This window comes from Salvelinus sp. IW2-2015, linkage group LG32 (genome assembly GCF_002910315.2).
Source record: "Salvelinus sp. IW2-2015 linkage group LG32, ASM291031v2, whole genome shotgun sequence".
Taxonomy (NCBI): Eukaryota; Metazoa; Chordata; class Actinopteri; order Salmoniformes; family Salmonidae; genus Salvelinus; species Salvelinus sp. IW2-2015.
Window position 1 is genome coordinate 30,592,170 of NC_036871.1, and position 15,642 is coordinate 30,607,811.

A 15,642-nucleotide genomic window follows, 5' to 3' on the forward strand; every position below is an offset into this window, starting at 1 on the left:
TGGGAATCACATGATATTTTATTTGTGACTGAACAGTGGGGATTAGTAGTACAGTGAATGGGAAGAAATATACGTACAAAAGTCCTTTTCTCTTTTCATGACTGTTGGAATTCCTAAATAAAATTTACAAAATATCGTTGGACCATTTAATTTAGCATTTTCTTATACGAGCAGGGTTACAGATATTATCATCATAGTCTAGAAGTAAAAGCAATAATATCTCTATTCTTTCATAATCTTTTAAAGTTTTGCCATTTGTAACTCCGTGAAGCAGACAGGCCTACAATATGCCCCAAACCTTTAGTTGCATGAATCAACCATGTTACTGAAATACAATGACATGACGATATAACAGTGGCGGGACAACGCAACACAACCGATAATAATAAGGCATAGTAATGCACTCTGGAGTCTACTGCTGGCTGGGCCGTCACAACTAGCTTATTGGTTTGTTTCCTAGAAACCACCCATGTGTAGCAGACCTGGGTTCAAATACTATTTCAAATAACTTCAAATACTTTAGCGGTGTGTGATTGAGCTTGCCCGTTGCTATGGAACCAATAGAAAAGTCCCTAAAGTGCAAACCCCGCCAACATGGCACTCGAGGCAGGCTAAAGCAAATGCTGAAAAGTATTTGGAAGGTTTAAATAGTATTTTAACCCAGGTCTGGTAGCAGTTGAGTAGTTCAACATAGAGATTGAAAGCAAACATTGAAGGATGGGTAGTACACCTGTTCAGTAGTCTAAAACAGTTAAAAGCAAGGTTATGCCCCCCAGGTAAAAGTGACAGGGACTTTATTGGCCTGTGGATCTTTTATTTTATTTTGTGTGTGAGGACCTTTTCAAAAGAGTGAGTTACGTCATACGTGAATCTTTGATTCAATGGCTGTGTAACACAGATTCACAGTTCATATGTCACAGACTGACTGACCAAACCCAACACAGAAACAGAAAGTAAAAAAGTAAAATTGATTGGCAAGAAAGCAAAGCAAACATCCAGACAATACAGACAGAGGGGCTGGTATGACATTGCTTTAAAGTTGAGAGAGCCATAGGTAGGTTGCATCAGAGAGGCAGACGACAGACCTATCTTTTGGCACAGAGTTTCCGGTGTAAGGGGTCTTGAGGAAATCTTATTTACAAAATAGAAGTTTGGCAAACAGGAATTCTTTCGACTGATGCCTCGAAGCTGTTTTCGTTATCCATAAAATGCTCAGAAGCGTCAACTCAGAAGTCGCAGCTTAGAAAATAAAAATAATATTTTTATCTTTTAGCATTGAAAAGGAAGCTATGAAGCTATGGAGAACAGTTGTCTCGCAGTCTCTGCTGTGTTTCACTGGATCCACAATACATAGTCTGTTCATGCCAATGGAACAAGTCAGCTGTTTGAAAACATTTTGCAAATCCATCTGTTCTACACAGTGAGTACTCTGAGGCGGGTGGCAGTTCTCCAAACGAAGGGTATAACCCCATAGGACACCATTCCTCCTCAAAAACACCCCAAAAATGATTTCATCCTTAGAAACCATTAGAATCCTCGTCCTGACCATGCAGTTTGATTGGTCCTCCCAGGTCACATGATATATAAGGTGTCTCTGCCCACTGACCTGTGGCAGGAAGTTGTCGTGGTAACGACCCACTGCTACAGTTTGGTCAAAGATCATAGGTCACTTCATGGGAGAAATGGCTTCCGATTGTCTGGGGGGGAAAGACAGCTTGTGAGGAGAGTGTTGTGCTGTCCACCTATGATATTGCTGCTTTAGGCTGCCAATATCAGCATTCTCCAGAACAGAGATCCGTGTAATCAAGTTATTAGGAGGGACATAGGAGTCCAGAGTCTCCTCTCCTCCATCTCTCAGTCCACTGTCCTCCTCTCCTCTCATCTTCTTCTATCCTCCTGACGGTCACAGAGGTTCCTTCTACTGGAAAGGGAGGGACCAGCATTAAAACACATACAAGCAAGGCACACACACACACACGAACACACACACACACACATCACACACACACACACACACACACACACACACACACACACACACACACACACACACACACACACACACACACACACACACACACACACACACACACAACACACACACACACACACACACAGCACACACACACACCACTGAATTTCAGATATACTCATGTGTGGAATATGTGCAGTTATGAGCCTATAGACAGCAGGTGGCAGTATTGTTCCTTAGGTCCTCGTACAGAATCAATGCAGAAATGTTCCATTTTACACGTATTACAGAGCCATAATAAAGTAAGTCTTAAACAAATAATTGTCTGAAAACCATTCAGTTGCAAAGACACAGAGAGAGACTCAAGACAAAGAAGAGATCTGTGTCTCTGGAAAAAAACCCAACAGACACAGAGAGAGACTCAAAGACAAAGAAGGAATCTGTGTCTCTGGAAACACCCAGACAGACACAGCAGAGAGAGAGACTCAAAGACAAAGAAGAGATCTGTGTCTCTGGAAAAAACCCCAGACAGACACAGAGAGAGACTCAAAGACAAAGAAGAGATCTGTGTCTCTGGAAAACCCAGACAGACACAGAGAACGAGAACTGAGCGGTAAAGGGTTGTTAGACCAATCAATAAAACAGAGAGTGTTTTAAAGGCAGATTAGGGGGATACAAAAAGGTTGGAAATAGAACAGAGTGTTTTAAGCAGCCTTAGGGGGATTAAAAAAGGTTGGACAATAGAACAGAGATGTTTTAAGCAGCCTTAGGGGGATACAAAAAGGTTGGACAATGAACAGAGTTTTTAAGCAGCCTTAGGGGGATACAAAAGGTTGGACAATAGAACAGAGATGTTTTAAGCAGCCTTAGGGGATACAAAAAGGTTGGACAATAGAAGAGATGTTTTAAGCAGCCTTTAGGGGGATACAAAAAGGTTGGAACAATAGAACAGAGATGTTTTAAGCAGCCTTAGGGGATACAAAAAGGTTGGACAATAGAACAGAGATGTTTTAAGCAGCCTTAGGGGATACAAAAAGGTTGGACAATAGAACAGAGATGTTTTAAGCAGCCTTAGGGGGAATACAAAAAGGTTGGACAATAGAACAGAGATGTTTTAAGCAGCCTTAGGGGATACAAAAAGGTTGACAATAGAACAGAGATGTTTTAAGCAGCCTTAGGGGGATACAAAAGGTTGGACAATAGAACAGAGATTGTTTAAGCAGCCTTAGGGGGATACAAAAAGGTTGGACAATAGAACAGAGATGTTTTAAAGCAGCCTTAGGGGATACAAAAAGGTTGGACAATAGAACAGAGATGTTTTTAAGCAGCTACTTAGGGGATAACAAAAGGTTGGACAATAGAACAGAGATGTTTTAAGCAGCCTTAGGGGGTATACAAAAAGGTTGGACAATAGAACAGAAGGGGGTGGAGAGAGCGGGAGAGGGGTGGGATGAGGAGAGGAGAGAAGTGGGTGGGTTGAAAGAGGAGGCAGAGTATAAGAAAGGAGAGGAGAGTGGAGGAGAATAGAGGAGAGGAGACCCACCAAGAGCCCGGTGTTCTCTAACTGTCTTCCTGTGGACAGATCTGGGCCTGCGGAGAATCAGGTGGAGCATCACCGGATGGACAGGGAGACAGAGCCCTGGTGCATAAGCCCTATATATATATATATATAATATATAATTAATAATATATATATATTATATAGAGAGAGAGAGAGAGAGAGAGAGAGAGAGAGAGAGAAGAGAGAGAGAGGAGAGAGAGGGGAAGAGATGAAGAGAGAGAGAGAGAGAGAGAGAGAGAGAGAGAGAGAGAGAGAGAGAGGAGATGCGAGAGAGAGAGAGAGAGCATGGTCAATACCACACGAGTATAATCCACAGATACAAGTTAATTCAATAACTTCAACCATTAAGACAACTATCCACCAACTATTTGATAGATCATTATATCATCATGACCAGCTTATTCGAGACTCACCGAGTCATCCTCCCTGGTGCTGGGGGGGGTGGCCTGTGTTTGGATGGGAGAGTGGTCTGTGGGGGGGTCACTGGTCTGGGACGAGGCGGAGTCTGAGGACGGTCCAGGTTGGGAGGCTGGGGTGGACGCTGCAGAGAGAGAGTGGGAGGTATAGGAGTTTTGGTTGTTGGGTGTACCTTTTTCACATAAAGCATTGAACGTTATCAAATAGGGTAGGGCTAGGGTTAGGTTAAGGTTTGGGTTGGTTAACTTACTTGTGCTGTAACTATCTATCTAGTCTAGTATGAATGTAGCAGAGACTGGCAGTAGGGAGAGCTTACCTGAGTCAGTGGAGGGTGAGGTGGACGTGCCAGGACTCAAGGTCATCCGAGAGAGGTCAAGGTCACTACAGCTGCCTTCCTCTTCCTGGGTCAAGGCCAATGGTGACATCACAGCCGGTGACCCCAGGCACAGCTGGCTACAGACCAGGGTGTCAGGAGGCACGTTCACTGGACCAGGGCCGGGCGTCTCACACCTCGCCATCATGACAAAGCTAACAGGCGTCTCACACCTGCCCACAGCACCCAGACCCATTGAAGTGGGACTCATCGGCCCAGGTGTTCCACACCTGCTGCCCAACATGACAAGGCCCAGCGAAGAGGGGCCTTCTCCCGCGTCAGAATCCCCACTGAGACTGTGCTGCTGCTGCAGCTGCTGGAGCAGGGCGGGGTCCATCGCCTGGTGCTGGGGGCTGGTGATGGCCGAGGAGGGGGTGGAGGAGAGGTCGCCGTGTAGGCCCTGGGGGCCAGGGCACACGGTGGTGATGGGCACCATCATGGGGAGGTGGTGACCCCCCACGCCCACGGCCTGGGCGGGCATGTAGGCAGCCATGGCAGCCCACTGCTGCTGGGTGGCAGGGAAGATGTTGGCCTGGCTCCAGATGACGGGCTGGCCTCCCGGGAGGACCTGGGTCACCTGGAGGGGCCCCTGCACCCCAAAGGCCAGGGTCTGGGCCTGGCCAGAGAAGGATCCCTGCTGGGCCCACTGGGCTGCCTGGACTGGCCCCATGGTCATGTACCCTGAGGGGACAGAGGTGGGGCTGAAGGGGCCGGTGAACAACTCTGGGGGGTGTTGGTGTTGGTGCTGGTGGTGGCTCCTGCTGGGGTCCAAAGTGTTGGCCGGGGACGGGGGCATCTGAAGGCAAATCATCCACACACAAGTCTAAACCAGGCACTGTCTGTATTATTTCACATGGATCATTGTGGACTATTTACTTAGAATAGAGGCCTGCAATTTATTTTACTTAGAATAGAATCCTGCAATCTATTTACTTAGAGTAAAGGTCCTGCAATCTATTTACTTAGAATAGAGGTCTTGCAATCTATTTACTTAGAATAGAAGTCCTGCAATCTATTTACTTAGAATAGAGGTCCTGCAATTTATTTACTTAGAATAGAGGTTCTGACATTATTTACTAGAATAAGAAGTCCTGCAATCTATTACTTAGAAATAGAGTCCTGCAATTTATTTACTTAGAATAGAGGTCCTGCAATTTATTTACTTGAATAGAGGTCCTGCCAATTTTATTTACTTAGAGTAGAGGTCCTGCAATCTATTTACTTAGAATAGAGTTCCTGCAATTTATTTACTTAAAATAGAGGTCCTGCAATTTATTTACTTAGAATAGAGGTCCTGCAATTTATTTACTTTAGAATAGAGGTCCTGCAATCTATTTACTTAGAATAGAGGTCCTGCAATCTATTTACTTAGAATAGAGGTCCTGCAATCTATTATCTTAGAATAGAAGGTCTGCAATTATTTACTTAGAATAGAGGTCCTGCAATCTATTAACTTAGAATAGGAGTCCTGCAATCTATTTACTTAGATAGAGTCCTGCAATCTATTTACTTGAGCATTCTGTAGTGAAAAGCATCTGTATTTCTCTCACAAACAAATCATCTCTAATACAAATGATTTTGAATGGGAAGGTCCAGTTACTCACCGAGGGGGGAGTGGACATGTCTCGAACAAGATCAAAGTGGTTGATGTTCTGTGCAGGGATAAAGGGTCAGAGAAAGAGAACAGTGACATTTCACAACAAAACAAAAGCTCGATCTGCCTTTATCGTAATAACACATTTCTATGATCTATAACGGGTTAGGGTGGATATGTGTTGTTTGTGCTCATGTGTTCTTAGGCTCCTGCTGGTGTGTGTGTGTTCCGGTCGCTCCTGTGTTGTGGTATGTGTGTTTTTCCGGTGCTCAACTCTGTAGTTGTGTGTGCGTGTGCGTGTGCGTGTGCACGTGTGTGTGTGTGTGTGTGGTGTGTGTGGTGTGTGTGTGGTGTGTGTGTGTGTGTTGTGTGTGGTGTGTGTACTGTATAGAATTGTATTGCAGATGCTTAGAAACATTAGCCTCTTCTTTCCTCTCATTTCATTATCAGAAAATTGATCTAAAATGAATCTCTCATGGTGCCTCTGTAATTGGCTGGGTTAAAACGGTTTTTATTCAGTCCAATGCTACACGAACGCTGATTAGATATTCCTCTTCGGTCCGTCATCTTACCAATCAAATCACCCCTATCTGATATGTCCCATGATGCAATACCATTGTGATTACCTAATTAACACAAGATAATAATGATATCATGCGTAGTGGGTAGGATTCAGGCCCTGTTACATGTTGCTTTTTCCCGGCCACCATAGTTCCTTCCTCCCAAACAATATAACCACCTGACCCATATTGCCAGACGTGACCGTTGCCTACTTACTCGTTCTCACCCCCTGGCATGTACGTCCAGCGCTCTGACAGATTTTAATTACAAATACAGAGGAGTAGACGAGGACTGGCAGAGGTTCTACAGTAGACACATGAAATGTACAGTATGTCAAGGACTGCAGGCGCCATGCACAAGCAGACAATGTATCACCCAGGGAACACACACCAGGATTGCATGCAATAAATAGACACACACCCACACACACAACCACCACACACACACACACACACACACACACCACACACACACACCACACACACACACACACACACACACACACCCACACACAACACCAAAGAATAGAGGAAAATAGAGGGGGGGGGGAAAAAACAGCAGTCAGTGTGTGTGTGTGTGTGGGGTTAACATAACATTGTCTATACCCTCTTTGAATTGTGTGGAGGAAACGAATCATATACAGTACATACATTACACCATATTGTTGTTATACATGATGTATTGGTCTGACAGTCTCATTTAACCTTAAGGGGGCTGAGGCAGGTGTCTGTAAGGTAGTGTGGTTATAGTTCTATAGGCCTTCCCCTCCGGCAGACTGGCAGGCAGAGTGACACACACGTTCAAGTTCAAGTTTACTTGTGAATCGTGTTCTTTCAACAGATAAAGTTGAACTTGAACATGTCAGGCTGGGCATCTAGGCTCTCAGTAGAGCTCCAACTGAATGAACAGACAAGCAGTAACTCTTAGAGATATGGAGGCAGCTACTGATACAACACCAGCTAGCATGATGTGTGTTGGGGAGAGATAGCAGGGGGACAGTGTAGCTACCATAGATAGTTGATGTGCACAGGAAGAATGCGAAGAGAAAAAGTAAGCACACATTCTTCTGTTTCCATGTACGTCTTGACCAATGGGCTTAAAGATGGAATCCTGCCGTATATAAAGACGGCTCCACTTTGTTGCCGTTTGTTTCCCAGCTGAGGAGCTTTGAGCGGCATGGTACAACATTTGTTGATACATATTGTGCTCTTCTATTGCACGTGCAATGATGTCAGAGAGGAAAAACAGTGTTGGTTGTTTACAGTAACTTCTCTGTTGTTGTAATATCACAAACGGACGTGGAAGTTTCCCCATTAAAGATTCCAGCTTTAAATAAAGAAGAACGACTAGTGCATCTGATATGGTGGAAACTCATAAAAACGAACAGTTAATCCATGACCTGTCTATTTTTGGTGGTCAGAAATGAATCTGCTGTAAAAAATATATATTTGCTCTGCATACAGGTACGGTGTTTTTATGAGTGGGGTGGTAACCTAGGAGACCCCTCTGTCTGTCTGCATGCAGCTCCACCAAACAAACAACAACTCCACCAGCAAACCTCTCATATTCACCTCCCAGGAAGATGGAACAACCCACTATTCAACTGAGACTGAAAATGACACAAAACCTTCTGTCTCTAAGACATTACGCCTTTTTGATGTCTAGTAGTCCTCCTAGTCATATTTTAAATTGTGTGGAGGATTTGGAGCAAAGACTCCATCTGTAGCTGGTGCAACATCCAAGCTTGAGGGACAAATCATGAATCTGTTGTGGAAGGTTATGCATGAGTCCTGAATATCATTTTATCATCATACCTCTAGAGTTGACTAAGACCCAACGGTTGATCATTCCAGAGCAGTACATTCTATTTCTATATATCATTCCTCGGCCAGAAAAATCTATATCAGATAGTTAGTGCACAGGCAGGCAACCATGACCTAGACACACACTGATGATAACCAGTCGATGACCAGTTTGTGGATGTATACTGTGTATAACAGTGGTCACACAGACAGGGGTTCATCAATGGAAACTAAAGAAGAGGGGAGGTTTTCCATTGAGAGAGACAGAGAGGTTTGCCAATGGGGGGTGTGGACGAACAAAAAAACAAAAACAAAACACCTACAGTCATAAAATGGCGTTTTGGGACGTCATAGATCCCTTCTCCCTTCTGGTGACTGGTAGCGGTAGGGACCTGAGTTGGAGGTCCAGTCAAAATAAAACAATACAGTGAGCAACACCATTTACCAAGGCTGAGAACGAAAAAAAACGCATTTATTTAAAAAATAATCCTTTCTACTGCAGTGTCTCAAAGCTACTGTTCTGTCATCATTTCAGAATGTCTCTCTGGTCTACACATGGTGATATTGTGGTCTGGTCTAAAAGCAATGTTATGCAAATACAATTCGACAGTTGTACCGCTCTCGAATCAATTCTGCTTAAATTCATATTGATTGTAAGCAGTACTGTCAGATTGTGCATGCTACTTCTCTGTTTGGACATTAAGATCACACAGCTGGTTTTCTCCATTTATACAATGTTCAACCAGAGGTTTAAATCTATGGAAACTGACAACGCAGGATCGTGTCCTGCCCTGTCCTGTCCTCTCTTTTCTTCATTTTCCTCACATTAATATATTAACCGTATTCAACAATATGGCCTCCCTTTCTCTCTTTCGACTGGCTAACTTGGCATTGGGCTGCAATTTCTTCTTGTCTATTGATCTTGTTTCATTCAGAAATCAAATGGCATGGCAAGTGATTAATCTCTATGCATCTTACATCCTCAGAGAGGTGAGGGAGAGGAGGAGGGAGGAGGAGGAGAGGAGGAAGGAGTAGGGGGGAGAAAGAAGGGAGGAGGGGAGGGAGATGGAAGGAGGAGGAGGAGTTTAAGGAGGAGGGAGGGAGGAAGGAGGGGGAGATGGAGGGAGGAGGGGCGAGGTAAAGAGAGGAGGAGGGAGGTGATGGGGGAGGAGAGGAGGAAGAGTTGGAGGAGGAGGGAGGAAGGAGGGGGAGGAGAAGAGAGGAGGAGGGAGGCGGGAGGTAGATGCAGGAGGAGGATGTGGGGAGAAGGGAGGAGGCGGGAGGAAGGAGGGGGAGGTGAAGGAGGAGGGGTGAGTTAAAGAGAGGAGGGAGGTGATGGAGGGAGTAGAGGAGTAGGGGAGGGAGATAGAGGGAGGAGGAAGAGTTGGAGGAGGAGGGAGGAGGAGGGAGGAAGAAGGGGGAGGAGAAGAGAGGAGGAGGGAGGTGAAGGGAGGAGAAGGGAAGTGGTGGAGGGAGGAGAGGAGGGAGGAGGGGGGGAAGATTAAATCACATTCTAGGTTCATAGAAGCTGCTCTTGGTTCCTTGAACTAAACGGGAAGGTCAAACCTCTGGATGTCTGCAGGGATCCCACATAGACTCTAGAGAAGCCTTGATGAATTGGTCTGACAAAATAACTGGCCTTGACTGCACTTCACTGAACTGTGGATTTGAGATGTTATTCATCATTTAAATTAGGAACGTTGTGAGTATACTATTTAAAAAGAATAATATCCAGAGTGTACTGCTCTGCTCTGCTCTCTAACAAACATACATATTCTATTGTAACACAAAGCTCTGGGTTGACTACTCTACAAAAGGTAAGGGGCGGGGCTTGGTATTGTACCTGGTAAACGCTCTCCTCTGATTGGTGGCCACGGAGGGGCTCATGTCCAGCCTCAAACACAATGTACTACAACAAAGGAAGTGGGTGGGGCCAATAGGGATGGAGGATGATGGGATAGATGGGGGAAGAGAGAGAGAAAGAAAGAGATTGAGAGAAAGATTGAGGGACAGAGAGAGAGAAAAAATTGAGAGAAAAACAGGGAAAGAAAGAGAGAGAAGATAAGAGGAGAGAGTACAGTAATTGGTCAGGCAGTGGTAACAGGTACTGTAGAGGTCTAAGAGTTCTGATCTCCATCTCCACTACCACCGAGACACAGAGGGCCTAATACTGATTTGAGATCCACGCTTGTAACTTAGTTGATTTACACGAAAGTCTGAATCGGTTACACGCCCAGATCTCAAGTCAGGATTCTGCCCAATGGTCATTGGACTCTTGTCATCAAAACAAAACAGCCAATGCTACTACAGAATTGCAAATTAAATGTTTTTTTCAGGCATACAGTAGTACAACCTAAAGGGGCATACATTAGACATGTTTTGAAGGGGGTGGGGCATAACCACTGAACATAAGCATTCAGAGTAAGGGTTAGTGTTGTCTGTATTCAGTGTGAGCAACAGAGTAGAGTATCATGTTCCAGTTTCAGCCAAAAGCAAGAGGGGAGAACAACCAGTCAGGGTCAGATAGGTCTTTAGAAGAAAATCAGTACATATACACAGATCAACTGAAAATATATGGTTTTACAACACTGCACTGGCAATGGGAGAGTCAAATGGTTGAACAAAACCGTCTACTATGATGGTTGGTCTACTGCGTATTATTGAGATGGTTTGGGTATCATGAATCATTCATTAAAGCAGATCAGCGGCAGATATTTACATTAATTAAGGATTAAGTGTTTTTTAATTCTATAGAATTAATCACGTGAAAACAATTGTGTCTGTAGAAGCTAGAGTGTAAACGTTACATGGGGTTCCATCGCTAGTTCTGATTGGCTGTGTAGGTGTTGTGTGGCGACCTACCTGGTAGACTGGATCATCCACCTCATCCTCCAGAATGGTCTGTGTGATCGTTGAAGAGAAGGAACATTTTACATAACAAGTAGACGATGGATAAAGAGAAGAACAGAGCAAGAACATACAGAGGCAAATAGAATAATAGAGAGAATAACAGAGAGAATAACAGAGAAGATAACAGAGAGGATAACAGAGAGGACAGAGAGGATAACAGAGAGAATAACAGAGAGGACAGAGAGGATAACAGAGAGAATAACAGATAGAATAACAGAGAGGATAACAGAGAGGATAACAGAGAGGATAAGAGGGAGAATAACAGAGAGGATAATAGAGAGAATAACAGAGAGGATAACAGAGAGGATAACAGAGAGGATAACAGAGAGAACAGAGAGAACAGAGAGGATAACAGGGAGAATAACAGAGAGGATAACAGAGAGAATAACAGAGAGGATAACAGAGATAATAACAGAGAGGATAACAGAGAGGATAACAGAGACAATAACAGAGAGAATAACAGAGAGAAGAACAGCGAGAAGAACAGAGAGATTAACAGAGAGAATAACAGAGGATAACAGTGAGAAGAACAGAGAGAAGAACAGAGAGAAGACTAGAGAGAAAAACAGAGAGAAGAACAGAGAGAAGAACAGAGAGGATACCAGATAGAACAAGAAATTGAATAACAGAGAGAATAACAGAGAGAATAACAGAGAGAAGAACAGAGAGAAGAACAGAGAGAAGAACAGAGAGGATAACAGAGAGGACAGAGAGGATAACAGAGAGGATAACAGAGAGGATAACAGAGAGGATAACAGAGAGAATAACAGAGAGAATAACACATAGAATAACAGAGAGGATAACAGAGAGGATAACAGAGAGAACAGAGAGGATAACAGGGAGAATAACAGAGAGAGTAACAGAGAGGATAACAGAGAGAATAACAGAGAATAACAGATATAATAACAGAGAGGATAACAGGGAGAATAACATAGAATAACAGGGAGAATAACAGAAAATAACAGAGAGAATAACAGATAGAACAAGAAATGGAATAACAGAGACAATAACAGAGAGAATAACAGAGAGGATAACAGAGAGAATAACAGAGAGAATAAGAAAAAACAGAGAGAATACAGTGAATAACAGAGAGAAGAAAGCAGGAGAAGAACAGAGAGAATAAACAGAGAGAATAACAGAGGAATAACAGAGAGGATAAACAGGAGAATACAGCTAGAAACAAGAAATTGAATAACAGAGACAATAACAGAGGGAATAACAGAGAGGGAAGAAGACACGAGAGAATAAACAGGGATACAGAGAAAAACCTAAACAGAGAGAAAGAGAGATAACAGAAGAATAAAAAAGGGAATAACAAGAGAAGAACAGAGAGAATAACAGAGAGAATAACAGGGAATAACAGAGAGAAGAACAGAGAGAAGAACTGAGAGAATAACAAGAGAAGAACAGAGAGAAGAACAGAGAGAATAACAGGGAATAACAGAGAGAAGAACAGAGAGAAGAACAGAGAAAATAACAGAGAGAATAACAGAGGGAATAACAGAGGGAATAACAGAGAGAAGAACAGAGAGAATAACAGAGAGAAGAACAGAGACAATAACCGAGAGAATAACAGAGAGAAGAACAGAGAGAATYACAGAGAGAATAACAAAGAGAATAACAGAGAGAATAACAGAGAGGATAGCAGAGAGAATAACAGAGAGAATAACAAAGAGAATAACTAAGAGAATAACAGAGAGAATAACAGGGAGAATAACAGAGAGAATAACAGGGAATAACAGAGAGAAGAACAGTGAGAAGAACAAGAGAATAACAGAGAGAATAACAGAGGGAATAACAGWGGGAATAACAGTGAGAAGAACAGAGAGAATAACAGGGAGAATAACAGAGAGAATAACAGAGAATAACAGAGAGAAGAACYGGGAGAATAACAGACAGAATAACAGAGAGAAGAACAGAGAGAATAACAGAGAGAAGAACAGATATTATAACAGAGAGAATAACAGAGAGAATAACAGAGAGAATAACAGGGAATAACAGAGAGAAGAACAGAGAGAAGAACAAAGAGAATAACAGAGAGAATAACAGAGGGAATAACAGAGAGGATAACAGAGAGAATAACAGATAGAACAAGAAATGGAATAACAGAGACAATAACAGAGAGAATATCAGAGAGAAGAACAGATAGAATAACAGAGAGAATAACAGAGAGAATAACAGGGAGAATAACAGCGAGAATAACAGTGAGAATAACAGAGAGAATAACATATAGAATAACAGGGAGAATAACAGGGAGAATAACAGAGCAAGAACAACAGACCAAGAGCATGCAAGGACATCAGCCATTGGCTTGGGGGAAAAGAGGCCTATCCTATTAGGAACTCAGAAGTGAGAGACGCTTCATCTATTTTTATCCTCCTGAGACCCAGAAAAAAAAACGTTTTGGGGAGGAAACAAAACATGTTAGAAAGAAACAAAAGTGCACAAATATTTTTATTTATTTATTTTTGTATGTGTCAATTAGGACTCGGTTGATAGTAATAAGATACATTTAACATTACAGTAAATGGTTGATAGTAATATGATACATTTAACATTACAGTAAATGGTTGATAGTAATATGATACATTTAACATTACAGTACATGGTTGATAGTAATAAGATACATTTAATCATTACAGTAATGGTTGATAGTAATGATGAACATTTAACATTACAGTAATGGTTGATAGTATATGATACATTTAACATTCAGTAATAGTTGATAGTAATATGATACATTAACATTAAACAGTAAATGGTTGAATTAATCGTAAATATGAATATCATTTAACATTACAGTAAATGGTTGATAGTAATATGAACATTACATTAAAAGCATTAACATACGTAAATGAGGACAGGTAAGGTAAACACATAGTTGAGGTAAAACTATGTCGCATCCTGATGTCGACTACAGAGAACATTTATAACAAGCTCTTTTTCTTATTTGACTAAAATAAATATATTTACACTGCTTGAAAACTATTCCTGAAGATTTACCTATTAGAAACAATCTGAATATCAAACTAATTGTGTCATTTTTCATTTTGAAGAACCAGAAGGAATATCAAGGTGACCGACACACGTATGATGTCATTTCTCTCAAAGTGACAACAGGACCTCACACAAGTGGCATGTATTGATGTCATTACAGGATGTCTCTCTCAGAGGACAACAGGCCTCACACAGTGGCATGTATGATGTCATATCAGGATTCCTTCTCAAAGTGACAACAGGACTCACACAGTGGCATGTATGATGTCATAATACAGGAGTCCTCTCAAAGTGACAACAGGACCTACACACAGTGGCATGTATGATGTCATATACAGGATGTCTCTCAAAGTGACAACAGGACCTCCACCAGTGGCATGTATATGATGCATAGACAGAAGGTCCTCTCAGAGCGACAACAGGACTCACACAGTGACATGTATGATGTCATAGACAGGATGTCCTCTCAGAGCGACAACAGGACTCACACAGTGATGTCATAGACAGGATGTCCTTCAGAGCGACAACAGGACTCACACAGTGGCATGTATGATGTCATAAAGATAACAGGATGTCCTCTCAGAGCGACAACAGGACCTCACACAGTGGCTGTATGATGTCATAGACAGGATGTCTCTCAAATGCCAACAGGCTCACACAGTGGATGTATGATGTCATACAGAATGTCTCTCAAGTGACAACAGGACCTCACACAGTGGCATGTATGATGTCATAGACAGGATGTCGCTCTCAGAGCGACAACAGGACCTCACACAGTGGCATGTATGATGTCATGACAGGATGTCCTCTCAAAGTGCAACAGGACCTCACACAGTGGCATGTATGATGTCAATAGACAGGATGTCCTCTCAAAGTGACAACAGGACCTCACACAGTGGCATGTATGATGTCATAGACAGGATGTCCTCTCAAGTGACAACAGGACCTCACACAGTGGCATGTATGATTGTCATATACAGGATGTCCTCTCAAAGTGACAACAGACCTCCACCAGTGGATGTATGATGTCATAGACAGGATGTCCTCTCAGAGCGACAACAGGACTCACACAGTGACATGTTATGATGTCATGACAGGATGTCCTTCTCAGGGACAACAGGACTCACACAGTGATGTACATAGACAGGATGTCCTCTCAAAGTGACAACAGGACCTCACACAGTGGCATGTATGATGTCATAGACAGGATGTCTCTCAAGGGACACAGGACCTCACACAGTGGAATGTATGATGTTCATAGACAGGATGTCCTCTCAAAGTGACAACAGGACCTCACACAGTGGCATGTATGAATGTCATAGCAGGATGTCCTCTCAAAGTGACAACAGGACCTCACACAGTGGCATGTATGATGTCATAGACAGGATGTCTCTCAAGTGACAACGGACCTGCTCACAGTGGCATGTATGATGTCATAGACAAGGATGTCCTCCC

At 42.8% G+C, this 15,642-nt stretch overlaps 1 protein-coding gene across 3 annotated transcripts in view; it reads right to left on the reverse strand.

Moving 5' to 3' along the window:
- LOC111957176 (disabled homolog 1) overlaps positions 1–15,642 on the reverse strand; it is a 23,299-nt gene continuing 7,657 nt past the window's right edge. Inside the window, exons 4-11 of one of the 3 annotated variants that reach the window (XM_023977926.2) lie at positions 11,143–11,181; positions 10,124–10,189; positions 8,604–8,672; positions 5,928–5,975; positions 4,267–5,119; positions 3,947–4,074; positions 3,516–3,625; positions 1–1,918 (exon numbers count right to left, since the gene is read on the reverse strand). In XM_023977926.2, the coding sequence (XP_023833694.1) occupies positions 3,533–3,625; positions 3,947–4,074; positions 4,267–5,119; positions 5,928–5,975; positions 8,604–8,672; positions 10,124–10,189; positions 11,143–11,181 (1,296 nt within the window). In that variant the 3' untranslated portion in view covers positions 1–1,918; positions 3,516–3,532. Of the gene's footprint in view, positions 1,922–3,515; positions 3,626–3,946; positions 4,075–4,266; positions 5,120–5,927; positions 5,976–8,603; positions 8,673–10,123; positions 10,190–11,142; positions 11,182–15,642 lie in introns of all 3 variants that reach the window. The other 2 variants (XM_023977925.2, XM_070436554.1) reach the window with 2 other exon arrangements.